Source organism: Gadus chalcogrammus, chromosome 1, assembly GCF_026213295.1.
Source record: "Gadus chalcogrammus isolate NIFS_2021 chromosome 1, NIFS_Gcha_1.0, whole genome shotgun sequence".
Taxonomy (NCBI): domain Eukaryota; kingdom Metazoa; phylum Chordata; class Actinopteri; order Gadiformes; family Gadidae; genus Gadus; species Gadus chalcogrammus.
This window is the reverse complement of record NC_079412.1, coordinates 6,816,200-6,838,184: the sequence shown is the minus strand read 5'-3', so window position 1 is coordinate 6,838,184 and position 21,985 is coordinate 6,816,200. Positions and strand designations below refer to the sequence as shown.

The 21,985-nt window shown below is 45.6% G+C and overlaps 3 protein-coding genes across 8 annotated transcripts; 2 read left to right on the top strand and 1 right to left on the bottom strand.

The window, feature by feature from the left end:
• Positions 1–50: 50 nt before the first annotated feature.
• Positions 51–3,557, bottom strand: tmed4 (transmembrane p24 trafficking protein 4). Its single transcript, XM_056586061.1, has 5 exons — positions 2,505–3,557; positions 1,983–2,083; positions 1,746–1,871; positions 1,268–1,414; positions 51–1,168 (listed from the first exon to the last, which is right to left on the bottom strand). The coding sequence occupies exons 1-5, from the start codon at positions 2,659–2,661 to the stop codon at positions 1,019–1,021; spliced, it is 681 nt and encodes a 226-aa protein (XP_056442036.1). The 5' UTR covers positions 2,662–3,557; the 3' UTR covers positions 51–1,018.
• Positions 2,749–16,723, top strand: ikbkg (inhibitor of nuclear factor kappa B kinase regulatory subunit gamma). 6 transcript variants are annotated; one of them, XM_056585989.1, is made up of 16 exons: positions 2,749–3,518; positions 3,968–4,114; positions 4,292–4,554; positions 4,999–5,073; positions 5,757–5,858; positions 6,224–6,388; positions 6,732–6,793; positions 7,407–7,454; positions 8,631–8,733; positions 9,947–10,062; positions 10,711–10,863; positions 11,748–11,820; positions 12,016–12,150; positions 13,991–14,127; positions 14,487–14,563; positions 14,916–16,723. In XM_056585989.1, exons 2-16 carry the CDS (start codon positions 3,976–3,978, stop codon positions 15,092–15,094), a joined length of 1,827 nt encoding a protein of 608 aa, XP_056441964.1. In that variant the 5' UTR covers positions 2,749–3,518; positions 3,968–3,975; the 3' UTR covers positions 15,095–16,723. The 6 variants fall into 6 exon arrangements, with proteins under 6 accessions (XP_056441964.1, XP_056441948.1, XP_056441979.1 ...); XM_056585973.1 differs by having other exon boundaries at positions 3,958–4,114; positions 14,916–16,722; XM_056586004.1 differs by lacking the exon at positions 5,757–5,858 and having other exon boundaries at positions 3,958–4,114; positions 14,916–16,722.
• A 300-nt stretch (positions 16,724–17,023) lies between these two features.
• Positions 17,024–21,959, top strand: sephs3 (selenophosphate synthetase 3). The gene is made up of 8 exons (XM_056586048.1): positions 17,024–17,409; positions 17,853–17,956; positions 19,918–20,025; positions 20,120–20,274; positions 20,551–20,641; positions 20,743–20,842; positions 21,050–21,262; positions 21,619–21,959. Exons 1-8 carry the CDS (start codon positions 17,133–17,135, stop codon positions 21,867–21,869), a joined length of 1,299 nt encoding a protein of 432 aa, XP_056442023.1. The 5' UTR covers positions 17,024–17,132; the 3' UTR covers positions 21,870–21,959.
• Positions 21,960–21,985: the final 26 nt, after the last annotated feature.

Genomic DNA, 21,985 nt, shown 5'->3' with positions numbered 1-21,985 from the left:
TATCTTGATCTATATGACAATATGGAACAAAAAGATAACCCATTCGCAAAACAGATCTTTATTAAATGCATGATTATATTCAGTTATGTAAGACAGCTTAGTCATGATTAAAGAGTGTGAGCTAATTGCGTGCCAAAATGCAATATTAAATTCAATTTGAGAATCAGAAAGGGCATTACATACTTCAGATCACAAATGCAGTTATAAAAATGCAATGCTTTTACAAATGCTTTGCCTCATAAATAAGATAAAAACCTCCAATACTGAACCATTAGATTGATGTTACCAATGTAGTGCATAGGTCATAACTGATGCTCTGACACTGATAAATCCAGAGGCTTGTTCCCCCCCTTCAAGAAGAAAAGAATACCTTTGACGTATATACCTTCGACCCATTATTTACAAATTAAATTTGGTTTCGGTTTACTAGTATCACAAACAGTATCTATAGAGCCATCTGGTTTCAGATTCTACCTAGAAACTAAACAATAGGCAACAATTGTTTAGAATAAGGCAACCTAAAACAGGACACAATTTAAGCTGAATGGAATAGAGATTGGATTATTATATAAACATAAGAAAAATGACTATGTGTTTCCCTACTAAAAGATGCCCCTATTTATTGTCCATAATAGCCAAACAGATTTTCTTCATTCCTGCATGATCATGACTGGTGATATGATAATGATATTTTATTAACATTTAATTTTTAACATTTTTTTACAGGAGAAGTAAAATGGTGGGTCAGACGCAAAAGAGGAAACAATTGAAGCAAATCAATGTAAAAATGCATAATGATACACTAAATAAATAAACAACAACGACGCCTTGGTTAACTGATAATAGTTTGAAATGGTCCGGTCTTCTTAATGTCTATCTGTGTTCTTGTTATGGCGGGACCTCCCTCTGTTTGCACGGTGTTTTCTGCCCCGTGTGGTGAGTAACGCTCCCCACTTTGGTCAGAGAAGTCTCTGGAAGCTCTTCAAGCCACGTTGTGATGCCTGCTGAGAACCTGAAGTCAGACCAGCTTCTTGGCCTCGAAGAAGCTCTTCAGGTGCTTCATCTGCCAGATGCCGGTGACGATGAGGATGAGCGTCTGGGCGATAGACCACCAGAGGACTCGCTGGTTGGTGCTCTCGCTGGTCATGCGGAAGCGCTCCTCTCGATACTATGACAGCAGAGCACAGACAGACACACAGACGGTGACGCAAGGAGGCGGATGACAGAAAGATGGCCGATTGGCTTTTAGAAAAAGGATCTTACGTACCCGCTGATAGTTTTGCTCCTTCTGAATTTGTTCAACTTGATCTAGAAGTTGTCGAACTCTCAGTTGTAATTCAGTGAGTTTGTCTTTAGCTGCAATCTCAGGGTAATTGTTTGTATGTTCTCCCACCTGAATGTCCAAATGCACTCTCTGAAACACAACAGATTAAAGTCAGTGTTTCAAGTCTTTGCAATTACTTGTTCCTGAAAGATATTGCAAGGAAATGTTAGTGTTATCAGAGTGTATGCTGAAAAGAAAATTAACTTGTTTTTGTGATTGATAGGTATGAAATGACCTGCCAAATGGTGTATGCCTTGTATGCTCATAGACAAACGACTATGTATTAACAACATCCGTAATTTTGCAAACACAACGAGTGAAGTAAAGTTAAGTACGACGATGATCATATAATTGTAAAGGCTTTGAGGGACCTATAGAGACCATGTGCAAAGAAAACAGGTTTTGAGGCTGTGGATATTACCAGTTTTCCACCTGCAAACAGGGCCATTTTGGTTGAGTTAGAGTGCAGACAGATTTGGTGCTCTCCAGGAGTGTGGGATGTGAAGGTAAACCTTCCCTCAGACCCATACTGACGGGAAAGAATAATCTAGAAGAAAATAACGTCTTTCTTAATACTTTAATACTTTTCTTGATTTCTTTTTTAATAATAAGTTTAAAATAATTTCTTCATGGGCAATGTTTTCTGCTTGCTTCTTACCTTGGTATCTGGATCCTTAATCTCCACATGCATTCCTAGTCCCGGGGTGGCTGGTAGGAAGGAGTTGGCTTGCTTGTCCCACAGCTGGGTTCTGTACTTCCCTGACAACCAAATAAAGGAACACTCGCATGTGAGACCATATAACGTCGGACTCAAGCAAGACAATCTAGTTGACTTAAGAGAAAAGTGAGGAATTTATAAATAATATGATACTATTTGGTTAGATCTGTAGACGAAGTTGGACCCTAATTAGCCTAACCAAATGTTGCAGTCCAAAACCCTTCTTCAACGAGTAGATACAATGTGTTAATCAATGTCGCCATCGTCCAGGTTACACTAAAACGGAGTCATGTTGGGAGTAACAGCGCAAACCCAAAACCCATGTATTGCACCTGCACGACATGATGCGTGATATGGGCGGTACACAATGGACCACTAGTCACTGAGGCAGGCCTGTCTATTGATGGAACCTGCTTGTGCCTAGCTAGCTGCTAGTGTCAGCAAACAACACAAATCCCTTACCAATGACCATAGTCTCGTCGGGGATCTCTTCGATGAAGCATTTCTTCTCTGTTTCTCCTATGTGGAAATAGAGAGCATATCCAGGGAGAAACCAGGAGAAGGCGAGGACGATCCCGGCGGCGGAGAGCATCATGGAGCCTCCTTGTCTCATCAGCATCGGAGGAGGACTGGCCGCCGCTGCGAGGCCGTGACGTCACGGCAACGCAGCCGCGGTGTTCTGCCACTCTCTGCTACCTACTATCATGCCGCCTTCAACGCAGCTCGGAGGTTCGGAAGAAGGGAAGGTTTACGCAAAAACACGTAAGAGCGTCCGAACCTCAGAGCTGTTTAGAAGGCGGTATACAACTACGGATGAATATTGTCGGCAAAAGAATGCGCAGAACTACTAGGTAGCACTATATCGTATGGTGCGTTCCAAACAACCCGTAACCCGTGATTTCACAACCTTCTTCTCGTGAAAGTGCCCTGGAACGGCAGTCAAACCCGCAACTCACTAGCCGTGAACTCGTACCAGATCGACGTACTCCTAGCTCTAGATCGTAACTTACGGGCTAAGAAAGTGTCCCTGGAACGCAGCACTAGACTGGCAGAACAGCGTGACGTCACCGATTCAGTGTCATGACGTCACCGCTCCTCTGCGGAAGGAGGAAGGGGAATTCCTGAAGCTAACAACAACTCCGACTACTTTATTCTGACAGCTCACTTCATGAAGCCCATAAACTCATCGGTATATTAAAACAACGGGCATGCTTAGCGATACATATACGAGTCGTTGATCTTCGCGATGTGTCTCCGGTCGACGGGTCTCGTTACTTCAGACGCCAGAGGAGCCGAACGCGGAGTGGTCGAGTTAGCCTGCTAGCCCACTGCGATAAACATCGAGCTAACACACGCTACCTGGCTAACGTCGGCGCCATATATATATATATATAGTATATAAATACAGGTCCTATATTCAACGGCGGGTTCTTTTTTAGGTCAATCTTGACTTTGGCTAGTCTGCTGAATAAAAAGGTAAGCGTTTCATGTTTATGTATTCTACTGTTTGACATCACATGGTCAATCTTCTAATCAACGGTCAACCTGATCAGAACAGGGCCGGATCACCTCGTTATTCAGCCTTTTGTTGTGTCTGATGTCTTATTTGAGCTTGTCTTCCTCGTGGTATTTGAAGTTGACGTAATGTCTTCATATCTCTCTGGTGTGTTTGTTTATGTGCTACAATCGCCCTAACCCTGTGGTAGCTTATTAGAAGTAGGGTTAGTGGGGTTGGTAGTAGGGTCGCTTCAGCGCATTAAACGTTAGGGAAAAGGTTGGTATTTCAAGGATTTGATTTGATGGTCGAGAATCTAAAGTGAAAGTAACTACTTATGCTGTATTCAATGTTGATGGATTGTCAGATGACACTAAGTGTGTGTGTGTGTGTGTGTGTGTGTGTGTGTGTGTGTGTAAGTGTGTGTAAGCGTACGGAATGGTGCAGCCTCAGCAAGACGGTTCCATGCACTGGGACATGGCGGGTGAGGATAGCAGTGGTGGGCTCCGGGTTCCACCAGAGCTGGCCGCAAATGAAGTGGTGACCAGGCTGCTTGGAGACAACCAGCAACTAAGAGGTGCGCAACTCTTTGTAGTCGGTTCCAATACTATTGAAAGCCAATCTTTGTCTCTCAGACGCTGTTGTTCTGACTGGCCAAACGTCCTCTTTCAGAAGTTTTTTTTTTATTGACGTATTATTACTATTAACATCATATCCTCATGTTAACCCCTCCTCTCCCGCTGTGGCCCTCCAGAGGCCCTCCGCTGCAGCAACCTGGCCCTGCGGCAGCGCTGCGAGGAGATGGAGGGCTGGCAGCGGAAGACGCGGGAGGAGAGGGAGTTCCTGAGCTGCCGCTTCCAGGAGGCGAGGGCCCTGGTGGAGAGACTGGCCCAGGAGAACCACTCCCTGCACGGGCTGGTGAACGGACACAGCTCCTCCAGCCAGAGCTCCAGCTGCTGTCAGACTGAGGAGCAGGCCGGCCACCCTGCGAGGAACGGACCCCTGGAGGGGCCGCAGGTGTGTTGGGTTTGGACTTGTGTGCGTTCCCGTAGAGACGGCAGGTTATGGGCTATACAAAGAGAAAGGTTAACGACGCAAATTAATGGTTTGAAAAACAGGTATTTTTATGATGTCATAATTACAGGTGTTTTTGATTGTAGCATTTTTAAAGACTGTTTTTGTTCAATTACAATCTCTTAAAATACTTAGGATGTATGTAACATTGATTTTAGCATTAGCCAAATTAATTCCCTTGTATACCCTTTTGAGAAATGACTATTTTAAGACTAAAAAAAACCAAATCATGTTGAATGAAAAGGGAAAGCCCTGTTTCAATAATCTGGTTTTAGCATAACATAACTTAATATACATATAGCAGCAGGTCAACAACAAACAGATGTTGCTCCATGCTCCTCTCTCGTCAGAATCAGGCAGACCTTTAATGTCTTTTTTGTGTCTCAGACTTTAGATCAGCGTGAAAGGAAACCAGCAGAGGAGGTGAACCAGAACACACAGACAATGCCCCCAGGCAGCCTGGTAAGACTCACTATCAGAACACACACACACACACACACCAGCCTGTTAAGACAATTAGAACACACAGACACCAGCCTGGTAAGACTATCAGAACACACACACCAGCCTGGTGAGACTATCAGAACACACACACACCAGCCTGGTAAGACTCACTATCAGAACACACACACCAGCCTGGTAAGACTATCAGAACATACACACCAGCCTGGTTAGAGTCACTATCAGAACACACACACCAGGCTTGTAAGACTTACTATCAGAACACGCACACCAGGCTGGCAAGACTCACTATCTGAACACACACACCAGCCTGGTAAGACTCACTATCTGAACACACACACCAGCCTGGTAAGACTCTCTATAAGAACATACACACAACATGGTAAGACTCACTATCAGAACACACACACCAGCCTGGTAAGAGTCACTATCAAAAACACACACAACACGCCCAAGCCTGGTGAGACGTACTATCAGAACACACACACCATGGTAAGACTCACTATCAGAACACACACACCTTGGTTAGACTACCTATCACAACACACACACCACGCCCCCAGCCAGGTAAGACTCACCAGAGCTGTATGCTCTAGGGGAGCGAGGGGTAAGTGACCACAGTGAGCCTTGTGTTGGTTCGGATGCATTCATTCTTCACGTGACGGGTGTGTTTGTGTGTCTAGGATGGTGCAAGTTTGAATAGCTCCATGAGTAGTGGCCTCCGAACCTCCCCAGGCTCTCTTTCAGAGGCTGGGGGGGACATGGGGTCTGTGGAGTACGGCCAGGTGAGCCCGCCTATTGTGCTGTATGCACTTTGTACCAAGCTGTTGGTGCACCGGCTCCATGCTGCTGGTTCTCTGCCTCTTCCCGCTCACGGCTGATTGTCACTGTACCACTTCCTCAGCTGCTCTTGCTGTTCGAGATTAATCTAATCATTTCTTTGAACTTCTACCCATGATTTTAACCGCTCCTCTTTGTTTGAATCATTGATGCGTGTTCATGTTTTCCAACCATGTTCCAATCAACATCTGCGTGCTTGTGCAGCGTTCCACCCTACATGGTCTTCTCGGTATTAGTCAGGACTTGGACTGGGTGCAAGCTTTGAGTCAGCCGACAGCTCCAACCGATACAACATATTTGTTTTCCACAGAAAACCGAAGGAGGAAACGAGTTTCTTAACCTGCTCAAGGGCCACAAAGAGAAGTTGGAGAGCGGAATGAGGGAGCTGAGGAGGAGGAACGAGGAGCTGGAGAGAGAGAAAGAGGAGTCAGAGAAAGACAGGGATCAGCTGAGAGCCAAACTGGCTCAGGCACAGGTATTTCAGGCCCCTCGTTGGGCTGTATGTACAGCCACGGTGTAGATACATCCATCTGGCAGTCTGTCCGAATATCTGGACCGCTTTGCTGAGTGAAAGTAATCATTGTTTTTATTCATCAAACACGGTTTCATGAATAATAAAACATTGCTGCTTATAACTTCAGAATCCAACTATTGAGTTGCCTTTCTCTTTCACATAATACAATATTTTTCTTGCCTGATTTACCAGTGACAATAATCACAATAAAGGTCTAAATGCATCTCCATTGGACCTTTGCTTCTAATGCCGATCTAAACAATGAGTCTGTAGTCCGTGGTTAATGGATTTTTTTGTCCGGTAGACGGGCTGTGTCACGGAGGAGGCGTCGCACCACCGGTCTGAGGCGCAGCATTCTTCGGACAGGTAGGAACCTCTTCCTGAAGGCTACCATTGGACTGTGCTGGACTAACTGCACCAAAGCCATCTTAAGCGTCTTGTCTGTTGCTGTTGGTTTACCCCAGCTGCCATTGCAACGATTGCCCTCTGCTGATGTGTTTAATTCATAAAGTGCTTCATTATTAGGCAGTGGACTCGGTGACCTTTGGGTTATGCGGCCGCCCTAGTAATCAGACACGCCAAATATGGGCGATGACACTAAGAAAAATTAATTAACTGTGACCATATGCCGCATGCTCACCCAACCCGTGATCAGGAGTGTGTTTCATAGTATATCCACCAGGGGGCGGTGTTGCCTGGCACGTGGTTCAAAGCGACAGTGTATTCAGCTGTGTTCCCCACCACATACCGGTACTAAGTGCTTTGGGCCCCTCCCCAATGTTACTTTATAAAGTAGAAATCTCATATAAGAGAGTGAATTACCAAAGGAAGAAGTTAACCGTAAAACACTACAAAGGAAACGAAGCATGTTTAACTGAAGCATGCAGACCTCTATGACCTCTGTATCCTCTGCCTTACTACCAACGAGCCTTGACCCGTGAGACGTCTGTCCCCTCTGCGTGCTGTCTTCTGTTCTCAGCTCTAGCCTGGCTAAACTCACAGAGCAGCTCCAGGCCACGCAGGGCAGGTGAGCTCTGGCTCTCTGAGGCCTCCTGTCCTTTGCTTCATGCCCCTCCCTCCTTTGCTTCCACTCTGCTGGTTGCAGGCAGAGTGGCGTGTTGCTTCCGGTGCTGCGTGTTGCTTCCGGTACTACCTGCATGCGTCACGTGACGTGCATTTCATTTCTTTCATTTGGATGTTGCCTGTTTCTGTGTGATGAGTTTCTTAGTCCTTCTCTATTTGTTCTCTTCAGTTGTTCCTTGGTTTAAGAAAAATGGCTTGAGTGATGGAACGGTGATCAGAGATGTTTTCATCATGTAATGACCTCATACTGGTGTGCTCAAATGGTACTCTTATTCTGGAGGTTAGGGTTATTTCTTGTTTTTATTTTGGTGCCTCTGAACCTGAAACAGATTAAAATGATCTCCTCAGAGATTGTCCACCAGGATTTATGTTTGGACCCTAAAGGGTCTAAAACAGACCCTACTGGGTTGGATAAAGACCCTACTGGGTTGAATGCAGTCTAATGTATACCCTAATGGGTCTAATGTAGACCCTAATTGGTCTGTGTTAGAGCCTTTTGGGTCTAATACGTTGACCCTTATGGGCATTAGGCAGTCCCTAATGGGTCTAATGCAGTCTTATGTAGACCCCAATGGGTCTAATGCAGACCCTAATGCAGACCCATTATCTAAAGCATTCTAATGCAGACCCAGGAATAAAAAGGGCTGCACAGAGTTTCTGTGTGAGGCCGATCCATGCCGAATGGCTAAACATTTCACCTAGTGTCTGTTCGGTGTCTGTCAGCCAGTGTTCAGAATGACGGTAGTTTTGTCATCGATACCAACATGGCTGTCATGGACCCAAAGCCCATAACAGCATAACCCTCCTTCTCTCAGTGCACAGCGCTTCATCCAAGCGCCATGCTGCACAAAAACATGCTATGTGCACAAGGGCCCTCGTGAAGGTCATTGAAGAGGTCCTTTTATACGTTAAAATTTGATTTTTGACATCTACTCTAGTCTGTATACATTTTATATACTATGTCATCTTCACCAGCCACATTGTTTTGAAGTGATATGTCTCACAGTCCAGTTCTCTATAAGTGGAAATGATCCAGGTCTCTCATCCAGGCTCTATACTCCTGTCTGTGTTGTGCTGAGTGGAGTATGAGCGGCAGTGTGAGCCTGTTGTCTCTGTGCAGGTATCGGGAGCTGAAGGAGAAGCTGGACTCCCTCCAGAAGAGCTCGGCCCAGCGGGACCGGACTGAAGTCCTCCTGGAGCAGAAGGAGAAGGACTGTGGCCAGGTGTGTATGGTCAGGACCGTGCTCCTACTTGAGTGGCTTTCACACCTGAAGGCCAATGGGGGCTGTATGCTCTACATTAACTCTAGTTTAACCGCTAAGTCAGTGTAAGTAATGGATCCATTGATAAAGCAGGCAGTGTTTGACTCTAACTGTAGTATTCACTAGTTAACTTTAACCTTGAAGTCAGTGTGAGTAACGTGAGAGAAAGGCTTTGGACGTATCCCTTTGGACGTCGCAAAGCCCTCCCCGTCTCCTCCTCTCAGGATGACGTGAGACAGGTATACAGAGGCTTTTTAGGGGCCAATACAGAGAGAGTATACACGGTTCATCTCAGATAAAATGATGTAAATGAGTCACAGGTGAATGTCCCTCAGAATGTAGGCCTCGGTGGTCCTTTCATTCATATGCGCCAGATAATAGCTCCTTTAACCATATGATAAATACATTAATACAGCGTTTAACTTTAATTGTGTCAATAAAGAACGTAGTTAACCTTAACATATCAGTGAATGTAGAGATAGAATGAGGTCATTAAATATGGAGAGATAAGAGCTTCAGCGGTCACAATAGGACCAGCTCTCATGTAAACATTAGATGAGGATCTCCTTTCAGAGGGCTAGCAGGAGGTGTCATAAAGACACATGGAATTCGTACGTGGAGTACGGCTCTTGGTTGACTCGTTGTATTTCTAAAAAGGCTTCAACACGTTGCAGAAAAGTATGGGCTGATCAGTTTGATCTAGCATGGTGGCCATCCATGTCTCCATACCGTCCCACAACAGCTTGTCCAACCGTACTGTCCTAGGCCCTTTGTAAGAAGTGTCCTCCACCCATCAGGCCATTCAGTGATTCAATGCTGTTGCTTTCATTTGAATGTACCAGATGGAAATGTGGTATTATGAAATAAATGTGGAATTAAAGAAACAATGGTACTATAATAAAATTAAAGTCCCCTGAAATATATAACCCTAGTTCTTTTGGAAAAAAAATCCCTTTTAAAATAAAAACGTATTTATATATTTCAATATATTGAATTATTAATATATTTATGTATACATTTATTGCCTTATTGATTTGTTTCAGAGCTATAATTATTTATTAAATATAGATTCAAATAGCCTTCCATTATAATGTAATTATAACCCTACTGTAATGTTAGAGCAAGGACGTCCCTAATGAGAACCACAGCGATTCACAGCTAGTTTCCTCTGCAGCTGGTGAAGGACTGCGAGGCTCTGAAGGCCCAGGCCACATCCCTGTTGGGGGAGCTGAACGAGAGGCAGAGCGCCCTGGAGAAGAGCGACAACGACCGCAAGATATTGAATGAAAAGTACGTCTGATCTCTCTCCTATGCAGCCTTACCACTGTGTGTGCGTACGTTAGGGTGAGCACGCTGTGTTTTGTGTTCATGGGGCTCTGGTGTGTGCTTGTTCTATCGATCCGTCTGCGTGTACGTACATAAACTGTAGGATCGTGAAAGGGTTTGTGTGTGTGTGTCCTTTGACCGATTCATAAATCGTTAGATTTTCCAATGAGAAAGAATTATGTAAAATAAAATATTCCCAAAGCACCTCACAAAAATTGTGAACCTTTTAATTTCAACAACCGAGGCCTTACTGGTTCGCCAGTGGTTTGATGCAGCATGCTTTCACACATAAATGTTGGTTGAAGGAAAGTGTTCATTGATACTTCATTGATACTGATATTGATAGGAAAGTGTTCCTCAAACCTAGAGGGGTTGGCCCACCGATCTTGACATACCCGTTATTACTCAAAATGGACAAATGGCGACCAGTTGACGAATGGTCTTTAGTCTGATATATTGAATAATGAGAACCGTATCTACCTCTTTCACATATTTAATAATATCACTTGTGCTTACTTGTCTTTCTGTTCTCTTTTGTTGTTTCCCTATTTGTACAAAATGCTCCCTGCAAATGTGTGTGTGTGTGTGTGTGTTTGGTGCGTGTGCGACCAGGCTGTGTATGAAGATCGAGGCTCTGCAGGGGTCGGAGCGGGAGCTGGAGCAACAGAAGAAGCAGCACAACGTGGCGGTGGACAAGCTGCTGCTGCAGACCCAGAGCCTGGAGAACGCCCTCAAGGCAGAGCGCCACGTGGTCATAGAAGAGAGGTGTGTCCTCACACAAACACCCCAACCCACACACAAACACACTCACAGTAGCAGGAGATACTCACTGGAGCAACCGCAAGTGTCAGATAAGTACAGGGGGGAATTCCCTCTGTGTACATCTTGTCATTTTAATATGGGGGTCCCGTTTGAAAGAGGTACCTTACTGCTATGTTCCCGATTGCATCTGGTGGTATACAGTTGAAGAATGTTATTTACTGGATAAAGGGAAACCCTTAGGACGCTTATGACTGACGTCTCATAGACCCCTCCATTGTATTCTGGGAGTGGGTATCTGGTTGTCCTTCCCACTAGCTACAGTCAGGTTAGAGGCTGGGGTTGGAGCCAGACATTTGATGGACCTCTATAGGTTAACACATGCTATTACATGAGTTTAGTCTGTTTAAGTCCATCTTACAATCCGATCCTACGTTTTTATAACTTTGTGCATTGAAGTGATTTTGGACCAGGAGAATTTGATAACACTATGTTTAAACCCACTACTTTAACATGAGTCTACAATAGGTTGTTCTAGGGTTTGTTTTTCCTTCAACCATTTGTGAGCATTGGGAAGTGGGAGTAGTTCTTCCTATCCATCAGCAAGCCACATAGTGATCCTGAGCATCACATCATTCAACGCCTGATTCACGATATTGTTCTGCATATCGGGAGCTCTACAGAGCTACAAAAATACACAGAGCTCTACAGAGTTTCACAGAGCTCCACTCTACGGCAGAACACAGCGATGTGCATGCAGGGCTTTGCCTGCATTACCACATCAAAGAAATGCTCGCTGGATTTTAAGTGTTCAAGTTAATATGTCTTCTTGTCGAACTGTTGTGTTTGTTTTATTGTTATTTATTGAATTGCTCTTACTTATTTTTCAGGAAAAAACTGACTCAACTGAAACATGCCTACACGTGTCTGTTCAAGGAATACGACTCTAAGTTGAAGAATGAGGTAATTTCGTGTGTGTGTGCAACCTTTGACTGCAGTCTGTTATCTGTACCATGTCAATGTCATTACCACAGAGACAGACAGACAGACAACCCTGTCTTTGAGGTGTGGTCTCTTCAGTGGTGTCTCCTCTTCAGGGGGACCCAGAGACAGACAGCCCTGTCTGTAAGGTGTGGTGTCTCCTCTCCTCTCTCTCAGGGTGAGGACATGTGCGGCAGGCTGGAGGAGGCGGAGCGCGCCCTGGCCCTCAAACAGGACCTGATAGACAAACTGAAGGAGGAGGTGGAGCAGCAGAGATACACCCTGGAGACGGTGCCCGTGCTTACTGCTCAGGTTTGGCTGCACATTCACACACTCGTCTGCATTCATTAACACGATTTAATATTATACTTAAAGGTTCCACCTTATAGTAAAACAGTTTAGGCTACAGAGAATAACTACTTATAATATAAAAAATAAAGTATAAAAAACAAATAAAAGTTCAAATGAAGAAGGATCAAATCTAGTTCTCTTGTACAATAAAGATTAATACAAATTCCACTTTTACCACAATTACACCATAAAGTTCACAATGAAAGGTAGTGCTGTAGCGTGACCTCAGATCAACTAGATCCTCGGCTCATTGCTGCTTCTCTACCATCATCAAGTTATTTTTCAGAAATAAAAATATCAACATTGTCTGGCATCAACTGGCAATAAAGCGCTTTATGTTTTTATCACCCATTTGAGTCCATGGGTGTGAAGCAGAGTATACCTCCTGTTGCGTTCCTTTAAGTGGTCTGATTAGTAACTAATAATATATAACCAGTGGGGGAAAGCATTGAAGAGACACACCGGATAGGTAATGCATTTATTAAGGGGAAACACAAAGGGAAGGGTAAGGGGATCGATGGTGAATCCAAGGAAAGCAACTTAACAAAACAAACCTACTACTAGAGATGAAAAGAAACAGACCCTGGCTAGCAAGAGTAATTCAAAACATGGGGCATCCACCGCTTACCTTAGCGCTAAGTGTCTCTGGAGCAAAGTGATCAATGTGAGGGAGATGTACAGGGCAACCCCCGCGTCCAGAGCCCCACTCCCCATGGAAGAAACTTAAAGGGCAGGTAGCACATGGAACAACCCCCCCAATGGACTAACTTACTGGGAACGTTCAACATGCAGCGCCTGGCAGACAGACCTAATGCTTCTTTCAGGTCACCCAATCAGGAACTAAGGAGGGGATTCCCTGACTTTCTGTGAAAATAAAAGAAAAGTACATCTACCCAAGTGTCTTTGGCCACACGAGGCCCATAACTAAGGCTACACTATGGCAGCTTCGAGTTATAGCTGTCACCAGTCCTGAATGTCCTATATGCAATGCTGAATCCACCTCCAGCCTAATGTACCTACACACCTCTTCAGAAGCGCTTTGAGTCGCAAATCAACTCCATGAAATGGATATCTTCGTGAAGCCAGGGTTGACGGCTGCGATGGGTTCACCACCAGATTCCATGGTCCTTTAAGTGCAGTCATTTGAGTGAATAAGTCACCCTGTAGTGTTGATGGTCATCCATTATGTAATAGGCAAAGACACCTTCTCAAATTGCAAACTAACTCTGGTACAAAGGTAGATTGAGGCAAGCTGCAGACTACAAGCTTAGGTCTACTTCATGAGCTCGACCATTCTAGGACAAGATTGTCCAATTTGAATTGAATTTTTCTCGTGTGTAATAAATTATTAAATGCTCCAATCAAAATGTTGTCACGTTATTGCCCCACAGGAAATAGAAAAAAATAGAAATAGATAGAAATAGAATCTTTATTTGTGATTGGGTTAAATACAGTGTTTACACAATGAAATTAAGGTGCAGATCTTGTTCAGTGCTTTTTTAAAATAAATAAATAAAGAATAAATAGAATACAGTACGAGATATTAATAAATATATAACAACAATAACAACAATAACCCCTCCCCCTGCCTTTCACTTAAGGCACATTTAAGTGTCCTACACCCTCCCCTCCCTCCCAGACAACAACCCCTTCTGCCCACATATATCTAAATAGCAGAACAAGGCATGGGCTCCAAAAATCCTTCTGACTGTGATTATTGATGCCTCTGTCACTCAGACATCCCACCTCTCATCCTCGGCCTTCCTCCTGTGTTTGTGCGCTCCTCTGTGTGCGCGTCCAGGCAGAGATCTACAAGGCCGACTTCCTGGCGGAGCGCGAGGCCCGGGAGAAGCTGAACCAGAGGAAGGAGGAGCTACAGGATCAGCTGACCCAGGCGATGGCCGAGATCGACCGACTCAAACAGGAGGGAGCCTCGCGGTAGGACAGCATTACTCGGTTCAGGACCAGCGGCTCTTTAGGGAGCTGATGCTTTTATCCAAAGCGACATACAACCATTCACACACCGACGGCAGAGTCAACCACGCAGGGCGACAGCCAGCTCGTCAGGAGCAGTCAGGGTGAGGCGTCTTGATCAGCGACAGATCGACACTCCACTAGGAGGAGCCGGGGATCAAACCAGCAACCCTCTGGTTACCAGTCAACCCGCTCTACCTCCAGAGCTTCTGTCTCCCCGGTGCTACTTTTCCCTCATGTGCAATAGCTTTGGGTTGATGGTGAAGTGTAAGGCTTGAGTGAAGGCTATCGTGACCGTAACGAGTGGTCCTCTCTTCTTTCAGCGCTCGCATTGAAGAGATGCAGCAGAGACACCTGGACGACTTCAGAGCCCAGCGGCCCACAAACCTAGCACCACAAGGTGCAGCACACTCTATCAGGGCTTCAGTATTCAATAGTTGCCTATTCCATTTTTGAGGTTCATTGTCTTTTCCTGCTTGGACATATCAACCAAATAGTTAATGATAACTTACTCAGATGAATTCAAAAATGATAATGTCACTTTGGATCAAGAAATGTCAGTCTCTTAACTTTGCTTATGTCACCAAGCTCAAAAGAGGATTGTTATTTTCTGGATGACCTCATCTTAAACCACTTGCTGTATTGATCTAGACATGCTGAAGCTAACCCACAGCGGTCTTCCCTCTGTCTCCCTCTCTCCTCTCTTCGTGTGGCTCTGCCTCTCCCTGCTGCCTGGTGCTCCCCCCGCTCAGCCTTCAACACCGCTCCACCGCCCCAGTCGTTCCGCAGCCAGGGCCTCCCACAAGTGGGTGCGGGCCCCGGAGCCGGCCCTGGCGCCGAGGAGCTGCCAGACTATCGCTGTCCTAAGTGCCAGTACCAGGCCCCGGACATGGACACGCTGCAAATACACGTCATGGACTGCATACAGTAACCCCTTCTGGCTTACACGCAAGGAAGAGGTCCACCCAACCCCCTCCCAATGGACACAGTGCTTTGGTCTAAGGCGAATAACGGGAACAAAGCCCCGTCAGGATCAAAGGAAGGCTGGTGTGAAGTGGTCGGAGAGCAGCAGAAGAACCGTAGCCAGTGATGAGCGTAATATCATCGCTGTTCAAGTCTGATATGCGTATTCAAACCCTGATGTAGATTGACTTTCTATCGTCCCCCCCCCCCCCCCCCCCGGGTTCACACTGTCCTCCTGCTGTAGCAGCGCAGGTGTAATGATGTGTTTTAATACCAGAGGGCAGAGCACAGAGGTGGAACCCAATCATCCACCTCTGATGAGGCTGAAGGCCACGTGCAAGGCTCTTTTTAAAGGTCTCCAGACAACACTGGAACCATCTCGAACACAGTAATATAATGTGAATAATATAGTGTTTGTTTATTAGGAGGACAGATGAGGCTTCATGTGTCGTTGTTCATTTGGCCCCTCTCAATGCGTCTGATGTATTATGGATTAGAGTTTGGTATACTCTCTAAATGCTAATCAAAGTATCCATTCAGTGTTCTGTGCCTGTGTACCAGATTTATTTTATTTTTAATCCTTAATTATACCCTCGATCCAACAAAGATTTAACTGTGCCTGTCCTTGTTTTGTATAGCTGTTACATAGTTTTATCTTTGAGAATGTTCACCCATAAATGATTATAGTTATTCGTTTTTTATTTATTTTACCCAAATAGATTCCTTGTTCTATAATGAGTCTGAGGCTTTTCCTATTATTTAGAAAATAGCTAATTCTGACTTAAAAACATAACAACAATAGAATTGATAGGCTCAGAATGATTGAATTTATCTGGATATCATGATTAAAAAAAAGTGCCAAAGTTAAGAGCAGATTTGGTTTAATATATTTCTATGAGTTTGAAGTTTGAGTGCTGCACTGGGCCATACAACATGATGGTTGGTAACATTCTATGGGCTGTTCACTCCAATAATTGTGAAAGAAAAGTTGATAACTTACACCTTATGGTTTCATCCTTTATTGTGTGAATAGTGTCAGTAATTATAGATTATTATCATGAAAAGAACATCAACAATGTATAATTGGAGACTGTCAAATAAATAATATTCAAGAGGATAATTGCAGTAGGGGATTTATTTTTCATATTTGATGGCCTTTTTGGGGCTTTGATGGACAGGGGTCAAAGGTCAGGGAGGAGAGGGAGCGACATGTATTCTTGAACCAAACCAATCCAGGCATGGGTAGCGCCCCAGAAGGTTCAGCCATCTACTCTTTTGTTTATTGTCCACACTATTCATTTTAACTGAATTGATACGAATTCTAAATTCCATTTTCGCAAAATAGTGTTACTTAGATGAAAAATAGGTTCTGTAAAACATTGAAACAGCACCGTGTAGAAATGCCCGTAATGGAATCTCCTTCTGAAAACTTCATAAAATAGGAAACAAGCCATAATAATTAATAACTTATTTCCCACACACCTTTCCTTAGGATCATTTATTTTGAACAGTTCTATCATGACGGCCACCTAACGTCCTTTAACACAGTCCGGAGTCCGAAGTAGAATAGACTTTAGACCGCTGCCTCGGACCTCAAGCCGAGTCATGGTGAGCAAGCGAATACCGTTCAGATCCGACCGGGGCGATAGAGAGCGCTCTACTACGGAATATACCATTCCACTCCTGGTTATGGGGGTGTAAATCGCTCAATCCATTATACTTGTTCCGTTTGAGGTCGAATATTGAATCATATAACGTTTAAAATCGTTATTGTATGTCTTAATAACGTGTTCAACTGAGTAACAGCATGTTTAAGGTTTCTGTTTGATTTAAATATATTTTTCGTAGTAGGGTACACCTTACGGTTTGGAGCAATGACGTCACCGTCCAAAGCTCCTTCCTGTGGGGCTGGCGGCGGAGTCAAGCGACAGTAGTGGTCGCGCCATTCATATTTTGCAAATCAGGGCTGAGCAGAGGCTTCAGTGACCACAGATTAAGGCTCACACATGTCCGGCTCCACTCCCCCCACTCCCCCGGCCGAGGCCGTGGGAGTCGAGGGCTGTTTACTACCCGGATACAAGCCTTTCAAACCCGAGGATCATGGGCTGGATCGTGGGTTCCGTCTCACAGCCTTCTCCGACCTGAAGGGGTGAGGCTGTAAGGTCCCCCAGGAGGCTCTGCTCAGACTCCTGGCGGGACTGGAGCCCGACCCGGCTGCCGGCGCAGGGGAGGCCGGAGACCAGGCCTCGGAGTTCGGTCAGCAGCCCCCCGGCCCTCGCCTCGGTATGTCCCGCAGAGCCGCCGTCAACGTCGGGGCGCTGAGACGCACGCTTAGCCCATTTAGTTTGAGATCCTCTAATACATCAGAACGCTGTTTGTTTCGCTCATCTATCTTAACTTAAGATCCTCAATGCATAAGAAGGCTGTTGGTTTACTTTAAGATCCTCCACTACATCAGAAGGCTGTTTGGTTCTTCGTTGCTTGCTCGCCATGCTGAAGCCATTGACAGGTGCCCTGGCATATACCCTAGTTCCGGTTGGAATAAAACGAAACTTGTAAAGGGTAAATCATAAAAAAATATATTGTCCTGTGACAATGGTAAGCCTGTTAAAATGTAATATATCTTTTATTGCATGTGAATACAGATAGACCTTGACTCTATTAAGTTCAAGATATAAAGGTGTGTGTGTGTGTGTGTGTGTGTGTGTATATGTGTGTGTGTCTAGGCATAGGGATGGACTCGTGCGTGATTCCTCTGAGACACGGAGGTCTCTCACTCGTCCAGACCACGGACTTCTTCTATCCTCTGGTGGAGGATCCCTACATGATGGTAAGCTACTGTGCTCTAAAATGATAAAGACAACACCCATATTAAGCAAACACTTGGCCAACCTCAGACAGGAAGCTATTGCATATGATTGTGACTCAAACAAAATTCCCCTTTTATGGAGTTTTCTTTGCTCAACCATCATTGTCATGTATTATGTGAACCAGAGCTGAGAGATCTCCAGTCAAAATCAACTACCAAAGAAACAAAGTTTAGGAATACCAAGCTTTGTTTCTTGGGTAGTTGATTTTGAGTGGAGATCTCTCAGCGCTTGTGTATACTGTAATAGTTTTTTCAATAATTATTTTAGACTGGAATAATTGACAGTGTTGGAGTAGCAGGTATTAATGTGAAGTCGACATGAGAAGGTATAGAGCCTCAGGGTGGTGGCTGGCTTAGCTGCTGTTGATCTGAACATCCATTTCTTGACATTGCATCATATTGGAGTTTCTGGATGAGGTTGTTAGATGAATCCCTCACTCAACCATTTAAAACTCATTCGTGGATCAATTAGGGCATCAGACTTTTTTTGTACCTTTCCCACTATAGCAACCTAATAACAAGACAACCGGAGACTGTTTAGAACTCAAAGCAGAAGTGACAATAAAATGCTTTTATTTCCCGTGTTTCAGATAAGAACAAATTCAAAAGGGTTTATCAACAATGTGGGAGAGGACGGCTCAATTGGGGTCAGGCCAAAACAAAGACCAATAATCCAAACACCGCATGGCTCTCAGCTACGTCTCCAAACAAACAAACCTAACTACCCAGCTTATCTAAAGTCACCAAAGTGATGTAGGGTTGGCACCGACCTAAATAACTAATGAAGAGGTTTAACGCATGTGTAAATGTAAAGGCCCAGGGTACCCCCAACTCGCTTGTTGATTAAAAATACATACCATTTTGTATTTTGAATCATCAAGCTTATATAAGTGTCCTACAAATGTCACCCTCTTCCAGACGCGTACGTACACCACGGCAGTGTGCCACTTTTCCTCACTGTGTGTGTGTGTGTGTGTGTGTGTGTGTGTGTGTGTGTGTGTGTGTGTGTGTGTGTGTGTGTGTGTGTGTGTGTGTGTGTGTGTGTGTGTGTGTGTGTGTGTGTGTGTGTGTGTGTGAAAATAAATCTATCCAAGAACCTCATCACTTGGCTGCCACATGCTGTTGTAGATGTTAAGTACCTACTGGCACCTCACACAATACAGGCCTGGACAGGACACCTCACACATTACAGGCCAGGACACCTCGCACAATACAGGCCAGTACAGGACACCTTACACTATACAGGCCAGTACAGGCCGCCTCATAAAATACAGGACAGTACAGGTCACCTCACACAATACAGGACAGTACAGGACACCTCACGCAATACAGGACAGTACAAAACACCGTAGGCGTGGGGGCTACAGACTGGACCATTTTATGATGAACTGTTGCATATAATAACTTACTTTGAACATGAACGTATTTAGCAATCATGTCAATGTTAAAACGAAGGCCAAGTATACCAAAAATCTCTACCTGCTAATGGTTTCCGGTTGGTAATTGGAATAAACCTAAATAGAATCGGTAGGGAGGTTTTTCCTTCTCTGCGGCTGTGTGTTCCTCTTGAACCGCACTATGCCTGCTGCGCAACTCCACCACAGCTTGGCACAGTGTTGAAACAAGCCTATTGGTACTCCCCCACTATGGAGAACATGTCCTACAGGTTCCAAGCCCTAACCTCTACCAACCTGGAGGCTATCCTGAACGAGGGCCCCCAGGCGGCCCATATTTTGTAGTATAGTTCAATTGCAACATTTCCACTGGAATCACTTTTGGAGACTCTTTAACAATGTGAATTTGTTTCTCAAGCAGCCCAGAATACTTGCATGCTAAATTGAGAGCAGCTGTGCGTCATATGTGTCCCCTGCACTGCTGCGAGGGAACCTCCCCATCCTCACCCTGTCCCCGCTGTCTCTCAGGGCCGGATCGCCTGCGCCAACGTCCTCAGTGACCTCTACGCCATGGGCATCACAGAGTGTGACAACATGCTGATGCTGCTCAGTGTCAGCCAGAAGATGAACGAGAAGGTGGGGTGTCAAGACATGCCGGCCAAAGAACGTGTTTCGGGGACGTTGCATGGCGCGGCGCGTGTGAACGAGAGATGTGCGGTCTTGTGTTCAGGAGCGCGAGCGAGCCATGCCGCTGCTGATGCGAGGGTTCCGGGACGCGGCGGAGGAGGGGGGCACCTCGGTGACCGGGGGGCAGACGGTGGTCAACCCGTGGATCATCGTTGGAGGCGTGGCCTCAGTCGTGTGTCAGCCCAGCGAGTTCATCATGTAAGGACGCCTTTCAGCAGTTACACGCTGCACAACTGTGAACTGAAAGGGCTTTGTTTTGCATGCTGGCTTGCAGATATGATCTCGTGTGTACCTCTTGAATATTGGATGTCACATCCTGCTTCAGTAATCTGATTTAGATTTATCTGGATCTAAAAAAAAAAAATATTTTCTGATATGCATTGTGTTAACATTTGGAAATACCTATAATGGAGTCTAGGACTATTCAAACATATGTTTGAACACGGTGCTACTGAGTCTCCATGTGACCTTTAGGCCTGATGGAGCCGTACCGGGAGACGTCCTGGTGCTCACCAAGCCCCTCGGAACCCAGGTGGCAGTCAACGCCCATCAGTGGCTGGATCAGGTCAGCCCTCCCCTCGGCTCACAGTCTTTGTATCGTCAACATGGCACATAGGACGTGTCCACTGTGTCCGTCCTACTTCTTCACACGTCTCTCCCCCCCAGCCTGAAAGATGGAACAAGATCAAGCTTGTTGTCAGCAAGGAGGAAGTGAAAGAGGCCTATCAGGAAGCCATGTTCTCCATGGCAACACTCAATCGCACAGGTAAATCCAGTCTTTTGTCCTACAGTGCAGCCAGAAGGAGCATGGTGTTCTGTTGTTGTCCTCGCCATGCTCATTATTGAGAGTGTCTCATTTCAGCTGTGAGGCGTCCACCTAGTAGTACTTTGCGTGACAGAGTTCAGTGTTTCCCGTAGTGCTTCAATGAAACGTATGTTTGATGCGAGTGAAAAAGCAACGCTACCTTTCCAGCGGCTGGCCTTATGCACAAGTTCCAGGCCCACGCAGGGACGGACGTGACGGGCTTCGGGCTGCTGGGCCACGCCAACAACCTGGCGGCGCAGCAGCGCAGCGAGGTCTCCTTCGTCATCCACAACCTGCCCATCATCGCTAAGATGGCCGCCATCAGCAAGGCGTGCGGAAACCTGTTCAACCTGATCCAGGGCACGTCCGCGGAAACCTCTGGTAAGACAGCTCCTAGAACACAATAAGTTGGTAACCAGCCAGTGTGGGTGGGGAATGGAATGTAGCAGAACGTCTGATTATACGTCGTGGTTGGGCTGCTAAACAGCCGTCCGACATCCCTGTCCTTCAGAATCAGTATCGGTTACGTTTATTTCATCTTATTATACAAGTACACAAAGAGTACATTCCTCCGGCGTGGTTCCTCAACAGCCAAATAAACAGATGAAATAAACAACGATAAGTGCAAAAAAAGATTGTAAAAATAAGTAGCAGAAATGGAAGTGGTACCAGCCACGGTTGATTCTGGCGCCAAAATGACTGTGGGTGCTCTTCTTCCTGTGCCCTCCTCTCTCCAGGCGGGCTGCTGGTCTGCCTCCCCAGGGAGCAGGCGGCCAAGTTCTGTTCGGAGATGAAGAGCCAGGGCTCTGGGTTCGGGGGCCAGGGGGCCGCCGGCGGGGCCTGGATCATCGGCATCGTAGAGAAAGGCGACCGCCGCGCCCGCATCATCGACAAGCCCCGCATCATCGAGGTCCCGCCTCGAGGGAGCCCGGCAGCCAATCAGGACAACAGCACGACTAGCCCCGCCCCCAGCCCCAATGTGTCATAAGGGTGTGTGTGTGTGTGTGTGTGTGTGTGTGTGTGTGTGTGTGTGTGTGTGTGTGTGTGTGTGTGTGTGTGTGTGTGTGTGTGTGTGTGTGTGTGTGTGTGTGTGTGTGTGTGTGT